This window comes from Centropristis striata, chromosome 1, assembly GCF_030273125.1.
Source record: "Centropristis striata isolate RG_2023a ecotype Rhode Island chromosome 1, C.striata_1.0, whole genome shotgun sequence".
Lineage (NCBI taxonomy): Eukaryota > Metazoa > Chordata > Actinopteri > Perciformes > Serranidae > Centropristis > Centropristis striata.
This window is the reverse complement of record NC_081517.1, coordinates 29,240,366-29,263,709: the sequence shown is the minus strand read 5'-3', so window position 1 is coordinate 29,263,709 and position 23,344 is coordinate 29,240,366. Positions and strand designations below refer to the sequence as shown.

Sequence of the window (23,344 nt, the reverse complement as noted above, 5' to 3'; positions counted from 1 at the left end):
AGATCTTACTTTAGCATGTTAGCACTATAGGTCTATTTATCATACCTACATGTATAACCATTTTCCCCCTTTTTTTCTCCTCCATTTCTTTAAACAACAATTGTTAAGCAAATCTGTGCTCTCTTGTTCTATTATTATGACCGTTACCTTTAGCATCGACTCATCTTTCTCTTTCACTGAGCACTCAGCATTTATAACACCCTCTACTTTCCTGCCTTTAAAATTGCTAAGTTCCATAACCCCGACTGCAGCCTTTAAAGGCATAAGAAAAGCCTGCATGCTTGTCATTATTGTTAAGTACAGTAATGCTCAGCGCTGCAATATGTTTGATTATAATCTCTTTTCATTTCCTTAAACCCTGGTTTCTTGCCACCTGCCTTTGTCGTTGAACACTGAGGTTCTTCGGTTTATACGCTGCACATACACTGTATGTGTTTGTATGCATTTTTCGCACCTGTTTCCTCCTTTTCTCTGCACTCCCACAGTTCAGCTGGCCATTTGGTCTCTCTCAGGCAAGCTTTAAGTATGCACAGTAAATGAACAACAGTGAAGAAAAACACCAAACACACTTCTTTTCAAATCACACCTTTTTATCCTTTTAAATGATAAAACGTTTGTCATTAATATACTTGCTGAGAAACTGGAGCCAATTGAAATTTGTAACGCATTAACTAAAAGCAATATCGCTGTCACAAAACATTAGCTTCAGTGATCTGATTTTTAATGTATTTTGATCAAAAAGTTATTAGATTCATTTTCAAAAGTTATTGGGTTCATTTTGCGACATAATCAGGAGAGAATGCTTTTGCGTGGGGGACTCTCCCGTCAAGAGCAGCTGAGAGGAAACATAATGGCATATTGACTGAAACGCAGCCTTCATTTGCAAGGTTGACATTCACCATACATTCACCCACTTTATTCCACTTTATTTCGTCTTAAAGTAAACGTCCAAAACAGATGTGGATTTATCTGCTGAATTTAACAGTGATTGATTCTGTGTGCATTTTTTACCAGCAAAAAGAGAAATAGATCTCATTTACAGGTCGACACAATCAGCTCTTTTTGTTTACTTTAAACCATTTTCACGGTGGTATTGAAAAATCTTTATATACCAGATACACACATCCAACCATCACCTCCAACATTTCAACAGTACAGAATATGTGACTGGAATGGATTAGGAAGACTCGGATGACAGCATATTTATCATGTTAGAATGGACTGTGTGGTGTGGCTGTGGTCGTATAGGCTGTACGTGTATTTTTTTAAACATTAGTGAGTAACATCAGTGTTTCATGTGTCACAAACCATTGAAGGTGAATCGTGTTTTTTTCAAATCATACTATCGGTGTGTCAGTGTTTATGATCTGGTGCTCTGCACTGATATGAATCTGCCCGCTCTCTGAAGCACCATGTCCTGCAGCGGCTGCAACTCCACCAGGTCAAGTTGGCGGTGTCTGGGTCATGGAGGTTCCAGGGACAATAGCCTTATATTTTTAGGTTTATGGAGGATAGTATTAAAGACATTCTTGTAATCTTGCAGCATCTGCTGTTCCTACTAACCCGTGTTGCCGGGTGGGACCAGAGGCTTGAAATTGTTGCATTTCGCAGAACATTGTTGAACGCAAGTCATAACAGTGAGAACAAAAAACGTACATATTTAAATTACATATTGACATGCCTAGTATCTGTCCACATTGGGGTCTTTTTGCCTTTTTTGTGGCTGCTATATCGTCAGCATCTCCCGGATATGGAGGTCGAATTATCGTTCATCATCATTGCATCATTCGGGCACTTTTGGCATTATTGATTTTATATCATAAAGAATACAAAAGTATCATACTAGTATGATAATTAACGTACATTTTGCACATTGCTACTAATGTTATCTGGTCTGAGGAGATGGAAGGCAGCTAGCCTGGTGTAGCCTTCTAGCAAAATTGCCAAATCTGGACATATTTAATGGGGCGTAAACTATTCCGCTTCATAGGGTAGAGAAATGGCGCCCTTCTGCAGGCAGACAAAGATTTTTTATTTGTTATCGCACAATGTATGATTTATGTGAGAGTAACAACTGGAATTAATACACAAACACAAACAGAACAACAATAAATAAAAAAAAAAACTAAAAACATATTTCTCCATAATGGACTGTAAGTGAAGACATATTCAGGAGGAACTAGTTTGTTGTCATATGCCAGTATTTATAAAAAAATGCATTGCTACAAAATGATTACATCTCATGTTGGCAATTTGACATATGATATATCTGTGCAGTACACACATTCAGAGATAGTTTTCACTGTGGGCAGACTCCTAGAATATCTCATGACTAGTAAGTCAAGAGCTGCTTTCAATGTCACACTTTATTTAAAGTCATTGTGATGGAATTATGGATATGTGCTGATGGCAGTATGAATCCTTGAAGGCGCTCAACTATTTATCTCATTATGTGAGAAAATAGAACAATGGAAAGAAGTACTGTGACTTTCAGTTTTCTTTTGCTGTGGATTGAGATTTTTTATACGCCTCCAATAAAAATAACTAATAGGATACAATGACACAAAATGGAAATACTCAAGTAAAGTACAAGTTCCTCAATATTGTACCAAACTACATGTTCTTGGATGGAAGAAATATTCAGATATAATACTTAAGTAAAAGTAGTAATACCACAGTGTTGTGAGTAACAGTCATGCACTTAAAATGGTACCAAAGTAAAAAAAAAAAAAAAATTTAGTTTATGTATATTTTGAATTAATAATAACTATCTGCCAAGTAAGTAGCGACTACTAAGTAGTTATCAAATAAAAGGAAATGCATAAAATGTCACATTTGAGAACCTGGTACAATTAAATGTTTTTAAAATATTAAAATTTTCTGAGAGTTGACTTTGATTTTGTATGTTCTCAACATGTAAACTAACTACACGGTTTCCCATAAAGTTGAAATTATTTTGTTTTCAGACACAATCCTCTGTTACTTGTGGTTTCATTTTCATTGTAATATGTTTGGAAGAGATTGATTAATGAAGTTTTGAGAAGATATACACTGTATCTGTCAATAATAAATCACATTGTCACAATCATTTCATGGAAAGAGGTAAAAAATATACATATTTTATTACAGTTGTTGGGTGACCGTGTAGTATCTAAAGCTATAAGATGAAAAATTATTCCCACTGAGATGTGTGAGAGTAGAAGTATAAAGTAGCATAAAATATAAATACTTAAATGAGTTCAAAATTGTACTAATGAGTAAAATGACCGAGAAACGTAACTATCATGGATGCCCAGCGACAGGCAGCAGTGTTAACCGGTCAGCCAGTGGCACTTTTCCTTTACAGTTTTTGTGAAGCAGAGGCTGTGATGATGCGATCAAACCCTAACATCTGTTTAACACTGTTAGACTGCACAGAAGCAGAGGGGTGTTATAAACTTGTATAGACTTGTAATGTTGTGCTGCATAGCTGGCAGAGTGGGACGCCAGTGTCACCGTCAGCTCTTTGTCAGCACAGTCTCCCAATAAAAGGTCGTTTTTCTGCTCTCCCTTTTTTTTCACTGTCGACTACGACGGCTGTCACAAGTTAGACATTAAACGCGCCATCAGTTTAACTACGGTTCTGCAGGCTCTCTGGTCTATGCAATGCAAACACGGCATTGTACTCTGCCATAGACTGTCATCCTGTTGCACTCTCAAATCGCCTGAAAAACGTCTGTGGTCTCCAATTGAGTGAATAATTCTTTACGGTTGAACATGATATTTTAATAGAGCTGTTATGATGTCAGAAAGAAATTAAATGCAATAAAAAGAACATATTTTAACAAGCATTTTCTCTCTCTTTCTCTCTCTTTTTGGCATTCTTGTTGGATCCATTGGTCTTCTGCCCTGCTTTTAATATGACAGGTAAGTCCATCTTTTGTATTTACTTGGATGCTTCTGGGCTGGATTACCTCGTATGCACTGTCTGTCACAGTGCGAATGTTTACCGAAATTGCATCTTAAGTACTCGATGCACCAGGGATGCATTCTAGCACAATGGTTTAGTAAACAGTGAACACATTCTCTTTGCTCAGCTGACACTTGGAGAATGAGGCAATTCCATTTATGCAGCCCAAGTCATTGGCTACTGGAGAGATGCCAATCTGCCCTCACAGATAGGGAAGAGAGAGGGAGCAAGGAGAGCGGCTAGAATAGCATTTATTCATCCTGACACTGATCAGATAAATGGGAAATGATAAATGCTGTCTATTTTTACTTCGCTTAACCTGTGTTAACTTTTTATTCAAAAAGAAGCTCAGACGGTCTTGCCGTGCGCTGCCTCTGAAACGCTTAATCAAAGTGTTTTTTTTGGGGGGGGGGGGTTGAGATTCAGTTTTATTTGAGGTGATCTGATTATGAATAATGAAACACAATGCAGTTGTCCTGATGACTCATTTAGCATAAATGGTGAATAAGTTGCTGTCTGTCTGCTGCATACACAGTCATCAACTGAGGGGACAAAAGGGCTTTGTTTTGAAATCAGTCGCCAGCATGAATTTTCTCATTCATTTCCTGTTTGTTTTTGTTTGAGTTTCTTAAAAAGCTGCTTGTGCCCACGTCTTGCACAGTGACTCTAAATATCTGTTCAGGGCTGCTTAATTTATGGTTGTTGAAAAGGCCATGATGTCCCCCAAGTGGCAATGGCGCTGATATTTCAAGTTTGGCCTGTGAGGCTCCGTAATGTTATTCATAAAAATATGTTCTGTTTGTTTTTCTTATTTTAGACTTCATACTTTTTTAACAGCCACCTTGGAAAACAATCGATTGGTAAATGTCTTCTTTGTATTGATATTGATCTACACAAAATACACAGAGTATTAGTTTATAAAAAAAAAAAAAGGAAAACAAGCAAAATGTGCCTTGAATCTATAATTGTCTTAACTAGCCTTGTAAATCCAAGGATGCAATTATATTTAACACCTAGACGGACATAGTTTGATGCTTTTGAATAGGTACTATTGTCAAAAAGAGACACTAATTTACACAGTTTCTCTCAGATGATTCCACTATAGTATTCTGTCCCAATATATCTATTTCACTTTCCTGCCGGTCGCTGCTGCAGCAAATATTTCCTCCAGTATATGCAAAAAGAAATGTTTAACTATTTAAATAATGCATTGCGTTTGCAAAGATTAGTCCCCTATACATGTACAGTTCACATTCACTTGTAGAAATCTCCTCCATGCATTTTATTGATTATTCTTTCTTCTTGTGTGGGTGCAGTACAGTACATCCTGGAGTACATTATGTGTTAGACACACGTCTTAAGGCATCCAATTTGTAGCACTATTGAAACATATGGAATAAAACTAGATTTAAATAATAAACACATTACAATAACTAATTGTTCTTCCATAGGCTGGAAGACACTTGAGACACTTGAGACACTTGACTTAAAAGCAAAATACTCAAAACATTACAACTAAAATCCTTTCAAAATGGATGGTACGCTATACTAGTCAGGTATTACAGGTCACAAGGCCGTGCTAGAGATCCTGCTGGAATAGCTATACCATCATATCGTACAACTGTAATCTGGGGTGAAAAAAGTTTAAATCTGTGTGAAAGTTTTACCCCACATGATACTGGATTTGTTTTATATCTCATCAATTGCATCTGGGCTTATCTGTCAAGGTATAAATAACAATAATAAATGAGTAGAAAATCCTGAGTCCAGTCCTGGATAAAGCTTTTGTACTTCAGCCACTATAATACTCTAAATATTAGGCGCTGACCCACATCTGCTCTTATACAGGTTACATGGAGCCCCAGATGCAGGCCCAGCTGTTGCCATGTATTATCTCACTGACTGACCCTGATGTTTAATGTTAAAGACAAAGCATTATCATGGGCTAATCCATCCCATAGCAAGAAAGTTGCCTAGAAAATGCACTCTAATGATAATAATAATGACAATAATTCTAATGATGATAGCAATATAAAAATAATGGCCGACTCTTCTGTTTCTCCCTCACCCACTGACTCACTGTAATGAATATTCAGCCTCCAACTTTGCCCCCATTCTCTAACCAGCCTCACCTTTTTCAGCAGCCCCTGCTGCTCTACCTACAGTACCATATGTAGGTAAGAGTAATGACTCCTCAGTGATTATTATTAATTCAGCGTTGCTTGAGAATAGTGCATGTAAATGAAGCAGTGGGCGTAGAGCTATAGGTTGCCTGGAGAGTTACCCTGAGTAATGAATGCATAGTGCCCCATTAAACCTGTGTCTGTTTGAGTTAAGTTATTATTTGAGTTTGTTTCATTTTCATAAGGGGAGGGTTTGGGAGTAAACTGCAAGCTTTCCTCGGTTTAACACCACAATCTATTACTCAAAAGGAGATGTCTGTATATAATGTGCGAGCTAAATTTCCATTCATTGCCAGCTTGCATATGTAGGTTATGCAAATTTGGGGATTTTGTAAGTAGATGTTGTTGAATTCAGTGAAGCAATATCACAATTATAACGACAGCAGCAGTATTTGGAAGGAGGAAGAGGAGGGAATGTATGACAAGAGAGAAAATGGTGTGTCAGAGCGTTTGGATTCAAAGATAATGTTGATGATGATTAGAATATTGATCCTGATAACCCACCTGTTATAAAAGAAGCAGCGGAAAGCCACCCACTCATTGTCATTAGTCATCACCAGCTCCTTACAGCCTACTGCAGTACATGCTGCCACCCATGATTTAGCTCTCCATCCAGTTATGAGGGGGTGTTAAGCGTTTATTATGCAGCACAGTCCTAGTCCCAATGAGATGGCAGAATGTTGCCCGATCAATACCCCTCACAGGAAGCCAGGTTAATTTATTTTTTAAGGATTTGTTTGCGTCTCTAAGGGCCCCCCTTTTAAGGATTTGTTTGCGTCTCTCGGGACCCCCCCTCGCTGCAGGTTGTGAGCTATTTCTGCAGAGTGATGTTTTGTCACTGACGCACACATACACCACTGCACAGGCATTGTTGTGCCCGCACATGCAGACATGAACATCCATACACATGCATTTTTCTTTACAGTATTCCCCTGTTGTTTTGTTGTTTCACAAAACCAGTCCTGCTGTTTCCTAATTCAATTTGCTGTTTAAAAAGACCCAAGACTCTTACAATGCAACTTGTGACTTCTTGCTGATTGAAAGTGATGCTGAGGCTATGTTCAGCCTACAGGAATTTGATTTGTTTAGTAGAACTAAGAGGCCTTTAGACAGACTGTCCACATTTTTATTTAAAAGTGATCAGATCAGATCAGATCAGATCAGATATGTGTGTCTGCAAATAATCAAACTAAACACACTGGTTCCTGTGGTAGCCATGTAGCCACCAGAAACTACATAGCTATGCTGGTGATGTGGCTTTCCAACTCTGAAGCTTCTCAATTATTTTGCCCTCCAAACATTTGCATTTTGTCAAGTTGTACAATTATTCTATTGCGTCACACAAATCGAGCAAAAAATGAGGGCTGGTGATATTATGTGCTGCCGTCATGGTGGCGTTCAATGTGCACCAAAAGGATTGGCACCATCCTCAAAGTACTGACTGGTGAGAACTAGCGGTTTAAATCACAAGTTTCTCACAATACAATATCATATCTATTCTTTGGACAGCTATGTGATATTTGCTGATATCACAAAATCTTCAATGACACACTTTTGATTCAGTTAAGGCGGCTACGATCAATCTAAGACGATATCATGTCCACTTAAAAAAGTTACATTTATATCAACTCACAGAGAGAAACTAAAAAAAATGATTAAAACATTTTATCATTGAGCTCTTCCGGACATTTAAATGAAAAATAAGAAAATTAATATATACTATATTTAATTAAATAAGTAAACAAATACATTTTGTTTGCATAATTGTATATTTGTATAGGTAATATTTTCACTTTGCATCGATAATGTCAGTGATTGTCAATCACTGAATCAATTTATCAGTCTAGATCAATTTAATTCTACACACCTAGTCTTTCTCTCGTGCTTTACCAGTTTTAGAATGTGCCGGATGGTGCTGGGCGTGCCCATTGGCTGTCTAGGACCAATAAACAAACTTAGAAATCCAAAAATTTGAGCAGCCAGAATTGAATAAGATGTTACTGTAGAAATCCGAATGAAATTTTATTTTTAAACCATCATCAATTGTGGTTTGGATCCAGTTTATTTATTTTTAAAAATGTTTATTTTTTACTGTCCAGATTTTCTAAAATCAATCTGGATACAAGCTGGATATGCCAAGAGAAGGATTTGTGCTGGCAGTCTGAAAAAAGCCTAAATTGTGTTTATTGGTGTCTCCGCTCGCACCTACTGTCCAGTTTGAGTCTGCAGTGTCTCTCCATTGTTAGTGTTTGACCTTTATCTCTGACCCATGCCTCATGTACAGAATGCCCCACTTTTTGGCACATCACACTCCCTCTGAAATTGCTCATTCTATTGTCGTGACCTTTATTCTTTGTGTCAGTAACTCTCCCTTTACATCCATCTTTCTATTGGGACTTCTCATCTCAGCGTTGCATTCATAACAACATAGTCCTAGACATCATATGGTTTCCAGGTCTGTTGGGCTTATTTACAACCACACATGCACAAACATAACTGCATGTGCACACATACACCACATGCTCGGTCCTGCACTCATAAGCTACAAGCCAATAGCTTCACACCTATCAGCGTGTGCATTGTACATACAACCCCTGTACATCCTCTGGCTGTCTCTGCAAAGTACAGAACAAATGTCACGCTTTCCTGCCCAACTGCTCTTAAAAGAAGCGGAATCTCGCTTTTTTTTCCTGACTGAACAGTGATCTGATTTGTGTAAGACAGTCGCAAATCACCGTGTCAAGCCACTTATCATCTTCCAAATCAATTCTGGATTTACATATAAATAAAACATATCATACTCATCCATCAGTGTATGCTTGAAAATGTGAGGGAGAGATGAATACATTTGTTATCACTGTGATCATTTTGGTTACCACTCATCTGTATTGATTTTTACTGAGCATCATCAATCAAGGCATTTATAATGGATGCTGTCTGAGCGCACATATCTCCCCTCAGGGAATTATCACCCCAGGCTTAGGTCAAGCAGAGATTTGATCTGTTGTCAGTTAGATGAATTGATGTTTTTCTCTACGTTTACTGTGTTTTATGGGCATAGGGAGAAAGCGGGAGGAAGAAAAAAGTTAAAGGTGAATAGGGATAGAGATAAGTCTAAAGTAGTTTAACATCAGCCCTCAGGACTCAAAGCTTTTAAAATATTCACAGCCATTCTCCATCACCTTTTGCCCCGGTTGCTTGTTCAAGAAAGGAGTGAAATGAAATCAATAGCGGTGCCAGTGCTGGCCTCAATGCCAGGCATCATCCAATATTTATACAAATGAAGCTTCACAACCTCAAATTTACCCAGCAGTTGCATGTTTAAGGGGCTGTGAAGGACTCTAAGGAGATGAAAATAGTACACAGGACGTGAATATGAGAGAATAAAGTAAACCTCTGTCCCAAACATGATACCCTGTCATACATACTGCAGTCATTTGCATTCACATGCAATGGCAGGTTATGATTAACAGCTATGTTGAGTCTTAAAGTGGGACGCCCTTGGTACCATAAATAAGAAATGGATCATAAATCCCACATGGCAACTTTAAGCCATTATCACTTCCCAAAATGCCTCCCCTAAAAATAACCACAAAGTTTAGTGCTTTTGTTACTTGAGCACTACATGCAGTGCATGCAGACTGTTAATTTAGTTGTTCCCCCAGAGATAATCAACCTGTTAATAGCCAAAAAAACATGAAAGTACATTGTGGGTATATTGCTCGCTGCACCTTTATTTTTCATCCTCCATGGGCCACTTCCTCAGACATTAGTTGGATGTTAATTACTGATATCAAGTCCCTTTACTGTCACAGACCAATGAGGTCGGTTTCAGATGAAAACTCATCAGTCAGCACCATTTGGCATGGATGTGTGCGAAGACAACCTTGTGAGCAGAAACCCAGAAAAATATGCAGACACATAGTTTATAGTTTGGAGTCAGGTTGAATAATTCCATGTTGGAAGTTTTTAATTAGAATTTGAAGGAACCCTTTTAGCTTTTTGTTTCAAATTATATTTATCTCGTGTATTTTTGACATAGCAAAAAAACAGTCTTACTGATGCCTGCATTTTTTGACGAATGGAATAAGAAAATAGTTTCAATTTAGTGCACTCAAGTGCAGAACACTGAATTCCCAGCGTATACTTCATATTAATCAGGATGATTAGTATGTGGTGGGGTTTTTACCTGAGAGAAATCCTATGAGCTGTGGGAGGAAAAGAAGGTAATTTGAAGTATATGCCCTGGCTCTTTTTATCAGTCCCTCCAGAATTTGATGGTCTGGTGATTAAAATAATTTACACATATTTAATCAAATATTTTTGCCCAATCCCTGACACTTTTCCCCACAAAATACTGCAAAGATATTTGCCCCCATTTTCCAATCACTGCCATTTTCAGCTGAAAATAATTCATTTCATAGCAAGTTATTATCAACCTTGGTCAAATGAAATTAATCCTCAACCCCAGCAAAACATTTTTAATACACATTATTGCCTGAGGGTGATATGTACTTCCTCTCAGACAGGGTGTTTTCTGTGCCCAAAACAAGCTCCACCAATCCTATACGAACCAATTCTTACCTGTTTTTCTGACCCTTTGTTGCATATTGTTCAAAGAACACCAGAACACCAACTGCATTTCCAGTGTTGTTGATAATTTTTGAAAAAAATAACTTTTTACTCTTAATGGAACTAATTATGTAATGATTGTCAGTGAGTTCTTAAAACATTTTTATTCCTGCTGACTTACAAGTTGTAAACATTATCTTAATTTATCGCAAAATAACACAAAAATGATGCAAATTGATGCATTGAATTTTTTTTCCAGAAAAGCCGCTGAAAATTCAGTATATTGATGTTGCCCCCGCTGTGAAGGTTTGCAGAGTATGGTGCACAATAGGTAAAATGCAGCCACAGTATGAGAATATGCACACTAGAGAGCAGTCTGTTCCCTCTTTCTGCAGTCGTCGTGATCCTCCATCTCCCTCTCACTCCCCCCTCTTCTCACACAACATACTGTTCATGTCAAAGGACCCAGGAAACACAACATCTGTCAGTGCACTAATTTACACAATGAACACCAGAGGAAGAAGGATATATATACACCTCAAAATGGCCTTGTATTCAACAAACATTTTACATCACATGAAAACACAGTGAAGAATATTGTATGTGCAAATCTTCCTTTAAGCTGCTGGATAATTCTTTTCATGATTCTGATACAATTTGAATTTGTATTTTGATTTCAGTATGCATGGCTTTGATGATTGTTGCCTTTAGTGTGCTTGATTCATTGAAAGGAGACATTGCTCCTCTGTGAAAGCCATAGAGTGAGAGGCAATGAGAGGCATAGCTTTAGATCTTTGACACTCTGCTTTCTTTACTTGGATGGTGCACAAATAGTGATGTAATAATATGGAAATATGCTAGCCGATTGAAATGTAATAGATCATTTGAATCTATTCTCAGATAGGCAATGGGAAGGGGGAAATAAACTACACTGATAGCGAGCCAACACAGTGAATGATAAAACAACAAATATGAGAGTTAAAACAGAGAAGAGATCTTAAATTCAGACCATGGATTTTACATTGGAAATGAGATGCAGATATCCCTCTGCCCCTTTTTTTTTCTTCGTATTTCATTTTTTTGGTTCGACACACTGCAGAGACATGGCTCTCCAGTCCATTGGCACAAAGACTGCGTCTATTGTCATTCATCCTTTCTGACAGGCTTCTCACGTACAAATGACTTTACTGTGAATAGCAATTCATTTATTTAAACATTTTTTGTAGTTTACAAAAGAAATAGATTATCTTGTATCATTTTTTATCCACACTTGCACTTTTTCTTTTAACATATTTTACACAGACTTTTATTTTTACATTTGTAATCCAACTTAAACATTTTTTTAATATTTTAAATGCTTGTCAAATATTTGTGTTTACCATAATACAAATGGTTTGTTTTTTTTCTTTTTTTCTTCTTTTGTGTGTGTCCCCAGTTTCTTTTTAAACAATAATTAAATGTCCTGAAGTAGAAAGACACATTAAAGCTCAAATATCCACCCATGAGAGAAAAGCCTCAGTGCCCACAATGTATTCCTCTCTGTGTTTTTGTAGAACATCAACAGGTCCAAGAGTCAGGTGCCCATTATGCCCTGTGGCCTCAAATCAGCAGTAGATAGCAGTAGCAGTAAATCCACCGCGAAATAGTCAGCCGCATAAAGCACACTCATTCCACATCACAGTGAGACGCTGTGTAAAAAGTGTCCAAAAAGATCCCTATTCCTTCTGTCCCCTCCCAAGTGTATCCAAAAAAGGGATTTACTGTATATCCAGATTATCACAGGTAAAGACGTACTCACAAAGCAGGGTCACACCTCACATTCCCGAGAAGGTTGCTGTTGGCAAGTGCAAGAGCCATATTCATTGATGATTACCAGAGCTCCCTCAATGTGGTTAGGTTTATAGTCAACATAGTACTCCGGTGTAGAAATTGCAGCCATCTGCTGCATGCTTTGCTTTTGCTTCTGCTTACGGCGCTGACTGCTGAAGCACTGCCTCAGTTGTCTTATTCCGGCTGGAAAGCACTTCCATGCCACATACAGCATGAGCACAATGATGAGAAAGGAAAAGATGAGTGCCATGGTGCCAGTCACCACCTTGTGGATCTGCATGGTGCTCTCCAGGTCATCATGGCCCACTGTGACAGTGAAAGAGCTGGTGACCACCTCACTACCCTCACCCTCGTAAGGGTTGGGAGTAAATGGGCCCAGGAAAACAGAACCACCCTGGGCCAGATCCCTTGTCGAGGCGTACAGGCCTGCTGTAGTTACCTCCATTGGGGCATCCTCACATAGCTGAAAAGCATAGACAGCATCCAACACATCCTCGCCCTGTGCGGTGTCGGGGCTTGAACACAGCAGGGAATTATCACGCTGGCCTCGGAAGGCACTCAGCCAAGAGGCCAAGGCACACACGTTGCGACTGCACTCCCAGTCATTCCCTGCCAGGGTGATGCTGTCCAGAGATGACCAAGAATCCAGGATGCGCTGGTCCACAGAGGTCAACCGATTGGAGTCTAGCATCAGCACCTTGAGGTTGGGTGCGCTCTCAAAAACATGTGGCTCCATGTACTCGATTTCATTGGCTGACAGGTCAATCTTCTCTAAAAAATGCCATGTCCAGTCCAGTGTATTGACAACAACAGTGGCACGATTGTTGTGCATGTACAGAGTGCGTAAAGAGATGAGGCGAGGGAAGTGGGCTAGGTTGACTTTAACCAGCTCATTGTGCTCAAGATGCAACTCAGTCAACTTGAAGAGGCCAGCGAAGGAATTTCGTGCCAGGCTCTGCAGTTGGTTGTATCCCAAGTCCAGAAACTGCATGCTCCGGCAGTCTTGAAAAATCCGCACTGGCACAAATTTGAGAGCATTGTAGCGCAAATGCAAATTGGTGAGCTTTCTAAGGCCGTGGAACAGGTCAGGCTCTAGTGCCTGCAGCCTGTTGTAGGAGAGGTCCAGGATGCGCAGGTTTGGGAGGGGCCTAAAGGTACCATTTGGCAGACTCTCAATCCGGTTGCTGCTGAGGTCTAACTCCTTGACCCGTCTTAGCCTGTCAAATGCCCCCTCCTCTACAATGTCAATGTTGTTGTGATCTAGGTAGAGCCAGGTGAGCTGTGACAGACCAACCAGCTGGCCTTCACGCAGCTCGGTCAAGTTGTTCTCTCTCATGGACAGGCCCATGGCGCTGCTCAGATTGCGGGGAATGTCTGTGAGGTTGAGCCCCTCGCAGTACAGCAGCTTGCTGTCGCAGCGGCACAGCCTTGGACAAACCCCCTCCACCAAGGGAACCGTTCTTAGAAAAATTCCCAATAAACACAGTATCAACCCAGGGGGCTTCTTCAGTGGCCACTTTAAATACAGTCCAATTAGAAGGAAATCCATTAGCATAAATATCCAGGGATGTCTCTGAGAAAATGTCCATTGAACCACTCTGGATATTGTTTTTGCACCTATCACATCATAATTATCACATCATATTTAAACAATTTAATAATGGTTCGGTTTTTGTATTTTAGCTGTAGACAGTGATATTATATTTATTTTACTTTATCAACCAAGGGAATCCTTGTCGGAAATGCAAAAGAATAAAGGGCAAGTCTCTTTGCTTATGTGAGATATCAAGCAGTGGGTGGAGAGTAGAGGGGATGAAAAAAATAAAATTGTCCTCAATGATCGATCTTATTTGTAAAGATTCCTACTCACCCCTATCCAAAAGCTGACAATCTCCATTCAGCGTCTCGCTTTGTGCCCCAACACTAATTATGTGCGAATCTAAAAAAGACCCCACTGTGGTACAAATTCTCCCCCCCCTCCCTTCTCTCTTTTCAGTGGACACCAGATCCTTGGCAGGCTTACAATGTCTTAGTTCTCCTCAAGTGAAAGAGCCAGAAAGAGAAGGAATCCAAGTAGCTTTCAGCTAGATGGTAGGAAGTGCAAGTTCCCCTGTCTGCATGCATGAGCTCTGTCTCTTTTGCTCCTCCGCAGTCCTCTGCTGCAATGATCAGAGGAAAGAAGAGACAACCAGAGAAAGAAAAAAAAAGACCAAGGAAAAAATCTTTTTAAATATCTGTCTTGCTCTTTTCTCCTCCCCTTCCTGCTTAAGTTTCAGCAGATCTGTCAACACATATTATCGTCCATCTCTAGAAGCAATCACTGACTTGTACGGTTTAAATCCATTCAAGCGGGTAATCATGCTTTCAGTGACGGATGCAGGAAAAAAAAAACAGGATTTAAAGAGGTGATCACTGTTGTCTTGGGTAACAGTATTCCTTGTCATCTCAGCGGCTCATCTCGGTAAAGAAGCCGCTTGCATCCCCTGTGGCTTGCAGTTTTTCGTTCACTCCCTTGCTCTCCGGGTGTTTTCTCAGCCAGCTGGAAGAGGCTGCTGAAGGCTGGTGCTGGTAGGCAGGCAGGGGCGGTAAATGTGGGAAGCGAAGGAGCGCGCAATCCCTTGCAGCAGACCAGTACACTGACAGCGCATGCAGAAGCACCTTCTGTTCACTGAGTGTCGTAAGCCACTCACAATTCAGAGTGCTCGCTCTCTTTCCCTCACTCCCTTGCTCTCTTTCCCTTGATCGCTCACTCACTTTTTCATGCTGCTCCCCTCCTCTTCCTCTCTCTCCCCTCTTCCCTCCTCGCTTTTCTCTTGCTGTGTTTTTCTCGGTGCCTGAGACATTTACATATTCAGAATGGGCTGGGCTTAAACCAGGAGCTTTAATGAACCCCCCCCCCCTCCCTCCCATCTCTTCCCCTCTCTCTCTCTCTCTCTCTCTCTCTCTCTCTCTATCTATCTCCTCTATCTCTCTCTTTCTCTCTCTCTCTCTCTCTCTCTCTCTATCTATCTCTATCTCTCTCATTCTCCCTCTCTCATTCTCTCTCTCTCTCTCTCTCTCTCTCTCTCTCTCTCTCTCTCTCTCTCTCTCTCTCTCCCTCCCTCCCTCTCTCCTTCACTGACTGTAATGAATTGGGCCATATAATGTCTGCCTCCTTTGACGTCGCTGTGAGAAAGCAGTTTTCTGATTTCAGAGTTGCAAAATAACATTCATCCAATGAACAAAAGGGTGTCCTATTTTAGTTCCAGCCATAAAAAACAGAGAGTCATTTGCATGTATATTAACAGTAAGATGAGTCCACACATAAAGGAACAAAAAAAAAAGAAGGAATAATGTAATTATGATTCACCATATTCTCCTTCATGATCCCAACTAGATCCCAGCAGCACATGTAAGTCATTCATTTCAGTAATGATGATACAGTTCAGATGAACTTATCATTTTTGATTTATAATTTTAAATATGACTTTGTGTAATGAATCAATCCCCCTCCATTGATATTCATTGTTTAGCCTTGCCAACTATAAAGGCTGGAGTCAAGACTGGAGTATGACATTCTTCATTTGATCAAACTGTCCTGTCCTATGTCATTGTCAATTATGGTTAGGCTATCCATTCTGAATACAGATGTAATTGCTTGCCACATAATATTAGCATTAAGCCATAACATAAATATTCTTCTCTGAAGGTCCGCTCTCGCCTTGCTTTGCATTTCTCTGGAATCACTCCTAGCCTTGTCATCGTTCTACCATTAATTTTCAAAGACAATGAGCTGTGACAGCGCCTTACATTCCTCTTATCAGCCAAGTTTCCAACCATCTGATCTTTTATTTCTCTCTGAGGTCATTGCAGTTTCACTGACAGATGCCATAACTTGGACATCAATCTTCTTTGTCCAATGGCTTTTTTTTCTTAAAGGGAATTTAGAATGAACAAAACTTAGTTTGAAGAAAACATAAATGTTTTAAGTATGGTTGCTTCACAATAAAGCCTTGTGTGTGTTTGAATGTTTACAGCAATATTGAAGGCAGATTTTCTTATGGATCAGGAAAAAAGAAAAACGGAAGCAAAGAAAAGAAAAACATTTGTAGTGTGCCTTTTTTTTTACAAAAGGCAATGCCAGTTGCTTTTCTTAGCTGCTTGTTTTTCCCAAATAAGATTTGCCATTTCCTAACACCATCAGGGTAACTGCTGCCAGGTCCTCGTTTAGTTTCGTTAACTAGATCTAATAGTAATTATCCTGTTACTATTCAGAATTCCCACGGGCAGGCTGGCAGAATGACACGCTGCATTTTTTTCCCGGAGGCCATAGCGGGCTCAATTTTAGGAGTATACTAAATGTAATGATATCATATGAAACTGAATCTATAGAGCCCAAGCATGTTACGATACCATGTCGGGAATGTTAAAAAAGTTTGTAGAACAGAAGTGCTCGTCATCCAATTAATGAAAATACAGAAATCTCAAAAATGACCAAACCTTTTGTGGCAGATTGATGTAATATTCTGGAGGTTTTTTCCGACCATTTTTATCCATTCACAATATGAATAAAATTGCATTATTGAGCACCAAATGTGTATAGCAAAGGGTATCAACCCAAAAAATTGCTGCAACAACTTATGAGACATAGTTGAACATGGATTGGACTTTAGAAAGCGTACCCTAATGTTATGTCCCTTTATTCACCATAATAGGCTTCAATCAATAAATAATCAATTGATTAAGTCATTTTAATTCTATGTTTTTGACCAGAACGACTTGACACACAGTGCTGAGCTGCATCTCAAATTAATCTTCAGGTTCACAGCTTTCACATGATGTTCCACTTCTATGTGGCATTAATTGTTGACCTGCTATCTCCCCCTAAACATCCACTGCCCACAACCACCAAAAAGGTCTTTGAACAATAACAGGTTATAATAATGATATGTCGAATACATTTTAGATACCCATGATTTCTTAACTGCTCTTGAGTAAAGGCAATATCCCAGGTGGTTAATGTCATGTTTCCACAGATGTTTAGCATGTCACTGTGTCTGATTGCATGTTCTGCTTTAACGTTCAGTATCTATAATGTTATTGTGTTGGAGCTTTAGGTCCAAAGCATTCAATGTAGAATCGCTGGTTAACTGAGACAGGGTTTTCCGCAAGTTCTACTTCATTTTACTGTTCAACCACATTGTATTAAGTTTCTAATTATCAGTCATATGTGAATGTAGGGTAAAATATGACAGGTTCTGAATTAGGAGAGTTAGCCTCAGAGTGCTGAGTATTTAGACACAAATTCATCTAATAAATACAGTCTCCACCAAGTGGTATGACCCATTATTGCATAACAACAACAACAACAACAACAACGGTGTCCTGACTACCAATATTTTAAGCTGTTTATCTATCTGAGCTTTACTGAAAAAATGCATTGCATTAATCATTGAAGACATGTGCATGGGATTACATGAGCAAGTAATGCCAGGCAGGTTCACACATACTAATGTATAGCCAAATGCTTTCTTATGCAGCACATCAGAAGTTTTCATGATTTTTCATGATTGGAAATTATGCAGTCTGAAAGTGCCTCCAGATATAATGGAGTCTGAAGATATATTGTTTGCACAAACATCTCTCAATATTCAACTCATCAATATTCAGTCTCATTGAGGTTTTTTATTTTTATTTCATTCTTTGTCAACTTCTTCATCTGATATCAGTTAAACAAGTTAATACAAAAAGCAGATCTCCAAGGCAAATGTTTTGGGCAAAATCTACTTTCTGGCTGTTTCTAGTGTAACATAGGCTAGCTTCAAAATGAGGTGGGAGTTTGGCTCTCTATTTGATTACAATAATTACACCAAGGAACCACAATTACATAACAGCCCTGTACTTTGTTTTGACCCTGTCTGGCACTCCACAGCTTTTAAATACTGAATCCACAGCTAGGGACACAATCAGATCAACTATTAAGAATTATGGACAGGGGGACAACATGTTCCAAATTGGGCCCCTCATCCACTACCACTGCGGCATCCTAATGATTTCCAAAGTGTATCAAAAGACGCAGACCAAAATCCCTTTGGAAAAACCTAGAACCAATCAGAGCAACGAAGTGCATGATGAGTGACACATGCAAGTTGTGGCAGTGCTTGGTTTCTTTTCAAGCAGGAAAACATGGCAACCTGTTCAAACAACTTCCTCAAATTACAGCTAATCAGTGCGCTAAAATATGTCTCTGAAAACATTTGAGGCAAGAAATAGGCAACACAGTAACAGAATCTTGATTGATATTTGATCAGTGCTGCCTAGTTTGACAGTTGGATCTGAGTTTCTTAGTTGCATTGGATGCCAGTCATCACATTTAAACCACCCATAATAGATAAACGGCTGTGATTGGCCTGGCAAGGACCAGGACCTGCTGGAAATCTTTTTGAATGGGAGAGAGACCAGACGCATCTGCCAGAGCAAATAAAACATGAGCTTGGCGGATTCAGCTGGTTTCCAGGCTAACCTGGTGCTTCCTCACATTTTTTAAAGCCAGAAATTGGTCCCTTGCCTCTCTGCTACTTTAATAGTGTTGTTCTCTCTGTGCCTTTAGCTTTTCTTGTTTCAGCCCTTGAGTTTTTAGAGGCATTTTTAGTCTGCAAGTTCCTTCACTTTTTCTCTACATACCTGGCCTCTGATGTCGGTTGTATTGTCAGTAAGCCAACTGTTTTATATATTACATTACACAATTACATTTTCTTTTTTTTAGGCCCGTTTCTCCTTGGTTGATACACTGTTCTGTTATTTTCTTGGATTGTGGATTTTACCTGAAACGATACTTTTCCCAGATCTGATCCAATCCCACCATGATCATTGAAGCCCTCAGTGAAGGTTTGACAGCGACATGATATATTGAGCGCCAAAGGAAAAGAAAGAAAAATCGTCCTTCACATGATCTGGACATCTTGAAGTTGGAATCATCTCTGCCTCGCCTTTGCTATATTCCCTCTTAGCTGTAATGGATGACTACACCATCAGCTAATGACTTGGTGCACTATAATGACTTGACACAGCGAACAGGAGATGAGAGTATCCAGACCATCAGTTTTAAGACTTTAAGAGCTTTGGCTCTCTGCTTTGAAGTTAAGGTCAGCACAAGCGTGAGTGTGTGTCTGTGTACGTGTGGGTGAAACACACGCCTACGGGCACACTCACATGCACACAGTCATATAAACAGATACAGCTATCTTACAGATTGATGGCTGACAAGGATATGGATTTTTATAATGAATAACCTTTGAGTAACCTTAATTTTTCTTTCTTCTTAGCTTTAATCATCAGCTCACTTTTTAAAGTTTATTTTTTACTGTAACTGATCATCTCTCATATTGAACAATAAGCCGTAAGATGTCAGCAAAATCATCCAGAATCCCTGTCACCTTCAGCAAATATTTGTGTCTGTTTTCTTTATTTTTTTCCTTTTTTTTTTTTTTTTTTTTAATTGCTTCAAAAAATAATTGGTTGATTGCTTTGCAGCAAGCAGTTGGTGCCCAACAATGATTTTGAGCTTTCAGTACAAAGTTTTGTTTGATGCATTTGAGAGCTGCATCATTTTCTGATAAATCACATGACTCTGAATTACTTTTGATTTAAGGGTGTTCCATGCTGACTGTTTGTGTCTATTGCAGATAAGGAAAGCATGGCAATATTAATCTGTGAGTTGTTAAGCTAATAATTATTATTCACGATTGCAAATATAGTTAGAATAATTTTGTTTTCAGATGCAATCCTCTCTTAATTGTGATTTCATTTTCATTGTGATATGATTGGAAGAGATTGATTATTAAAGTTTTGAGAAGAGATTCACTTTATCTGTCAAGAACAAATGACGTGTTATCCTGCTAATGGTGCCATACTGCTGTTTTTTTTTCAGTTAACTTTTTTCAGAAAATGCCAATTGGGTAAAATCAAGTATATTTTTACTTGAAGTAATATTACTTTACTATATATTATTTGAGAAAAATGAAAAATCTACATCATTAGTGCTATGACAAAAAAATGATCCCTCATTGGCTTCTCAGTGTTCTACCTGGTTTAGGGGGGGGGGGACGAAAAACAAAACATCAGGCAACACCTTTAACATGTTGTCCAACATCTGACTGACTTTTAGAAGATAATCAGTCATGAATCAAAAGTCTAGTCTGTGACAATTTTGGGCTGCTAGTTTTGTTTGATCACGTACTTGTTGTTATTGTTGTTGTTGCGTCGTATCAAACATGCAAGTTTAAATGGATTTCCAAACCATAAACCATGATTCCATGTCCTCGGCTAATAATATGATCATTTTATTTGATAGTCTTGGATATTTTTTATGATAAAGTGGTTAGAGGTTGTGGTGTATTGTCAGCAGGCTGAATTGATTTGAGGGATCAAATAAGACTCAAAATTATCAGCATCTATGATTACAGGCCCATTATTTAAATCATTTTTTGAATCAGAGGACGCCCGACTGTGTGAGCCCAACAAAACAAGGCAGATGATGACTAATTGGCCCGCTGCAGAGATAATGTTGATGGGCAGCTGGGAAAGGATTGTGGCGGGGGTCTGTGCGGAAGACACTTACACCATAGAGTGGCTGTCAGTGGTGTGGTGAGGAAACAGCAAGAGATGATTCTGCATCTGCAATTGAGTGCGACCTCCAGCAGATGGAGGTTTCTCTCAGTTTGAAAGGGTCACAAGTGGACCAAAATGTAACATTGAGCTTATTCATTTGCTTTTAGTGCTTATTTTCCATCTTCTTTGGTACTTTAGATGACATAATCCTGTTATATAATCAGCAACTGAGCACGAACTGAGGAACAGAGGAAATGTACTCAAAGATAAATTGAGATAGCCGTGGGCATTGCTAATTATTACCATCTTACTCTTATCACAGATATATATCAACTAAATCACAAGTGTGAAGACAGTAGCCCAGTAAAGGTTTTGTGTTAGTTTACATCCTGGGTTTCCTGAACAATATACCAAACAGGTCTTCCTCTTTCTATGATTTTAAATGAATTTATACTTGCTGCAACTGGGGAAAACCAAACGAGAAAAACATACCATCACAACGTTCACTGGAGCGTGTGACAGGGGAACATGGCTGTCACTATGGGTTACAACTTCTTAAAGCATGTTTTATGTGATACAAAGTTTGCTTCAGTAAGCACCATCAATTGCTCAAACTGAAAAATCAATATAGTGTCTTTGTCATGATTTGACCACTTTAGAGGTCAGAGAAAGTTTGAGTTGGTGTATGGATGATTTATTGAGCAAGGTGGATGGCAAGCCTTGAAAATCTACGATATTTCATCCAGGGTAATGTGAATATGAGGATCTACATATTGTATATATGGAGAAAGGATAAAAGAATTAGGAGTCTGTCGAAAAAGGGCAAAGCGGGTAAAGTAAAGAGAGTGTGTATCATCGTCGGTAGGAAATAAACTATGTGTACCAATAAATCTGGGGGTGGCTTTTGGAAGCAGCATGATCTTAAATCGCCTCTAGTTTTATGTTTCTCTCCCACCACAAAAATAAAGCTCCACTGTGTAAATTGGGCATGATAAAACATTTTTCAACTTTCTTATTTGGACACAAGCTGGCCACAACACGTTTGAAACTTTAACTAATGTGTGTGCTGTTTTTCTTAAACAGCTTCTTCTTCTTTTCGCTATTTATTTATGCCATCATTCATATCTAAGAGCTGTTTTGCCTCTCCAAAGTCTTCAGTGCTGTTTTTAAAATAAACAGTCTACCCCTTAGAGCGACCAAAATGTTATATTGTAAAAGTTCAAAGACTAAAACGGACACAGTGGTAGCAACCTGTCAATCATAATGTAGCCCTGCCCATACTTTGTTTTATCGTCTATTTTATTATAAAGAGGACCATTATTTACAAAAGAACATCATGCTGTATTGTAGAAGACATGAAACTAGCAATTGAGTCAGAAGTAGAGTAATTTTCCTATTGACTTACATACAATCAGACTTTTTTGTTATCAGTGGTGTCGCCCCCTGCAGGTGATTAGATAGAATGCAGATTTAAGGTACTGCAGCATTGGTTTCATTCCCCAGGCCCAAAATTTCAGCTTGGATAAAATATTTTGTTTCTGTAAAGCAATTGTGACCTTGGCATTGAGTCAAATTATCGCATTGTCCTTATCATTCCTGTGTAGTATTGAGTTGTCCTCTGCTTTCTGTATTTTAATTGTATGACATATTTTAAATCATGCAGGCACCTTATGGTAAACACTGCATTAGTGGTATGTCAGTAAATAGTAGTTGTTTTCTTAAAATCCACAAATAACTTGATCACTCTCCTTTACACTTCATAATATTTAGTAGTAACTAAGATTCTGAAGGCCAGGCACTTTTTTTTATCACCCACTTTCAGTGACCATGTGTCTTCTGGAGCCTTTTACTCTTATTCTAAGCATCTCACTTCAAGGTTTGATGAATTGCTTTCACTTTCAGGAAAGTGCCCTTCCATACCACAGCTGTACTAAGCTGCTTGGTGCACTTGTGGCCTCCCTGTTGCCTTGAACATGTTGTTCTTATTTTCACTGACTTGGTGTTTTGCCCACAGAACTTCATTTTACCCTATTATTTGTTGCACTTTTTTCTGTTAAGTCTACGTACCATAACGTCACAACATTTCAGGTGGGTGGCTGCATGTGAAATGCCATAACCTCCTTGTCTGGCAATCACAATCAACCCCCTTGTAATCTTAGGTCAAAGAATAACACGACCCTGTCTGACTTCAGGGGCATGATTTTCCTCATGAAGGGCCTGG

At 39.0% G+C, this 23,344-nt stretch overlaps 2 protein-coding genes across 3 annotated transcripts in view; one reads left to right on the top strand and one right to left on the bottom strand.

The window, feature by feature from the left end:
* The window catches only part of ctnna2 (catenin (cadherin-associated protein), alpha 2), a 352,125-nt gene that overhangs the window by 198,516 nt on the left and 130,265 nt on the right, over positions 1 to 23,344 (top strand). The gene's annotated exons all lie outside the window — the stretch shown is intronic.
* On the bottom strand, positions 10,854 to 15,255 carry lrrtm1 (leucine rich repeat transmembrane neuronal 1). Its single transcript, XM_059337518.1, has one exon. The coding sequence runs from the start codon at positions 14,087 to 14,089 to the stop codon at positions 12,512 to 12,514; it is 1,578 nt and encodes a 525-aa protein (XP_059193501.1). The 5' UTR covers positions 14,090 to 15,255; the 3' UTR covers positions 10,854 to 12,511.

Bases quoted from the DNA above. Each gene is read 5' to 3' on its own strand.
- lrrtm1 (XM_059337518.1), bottom strand. From the start codon at position 14,089: ATGCTAATGGATTTCCTTCTAATTGGACTGTATTTAAAGTGGCCACTG.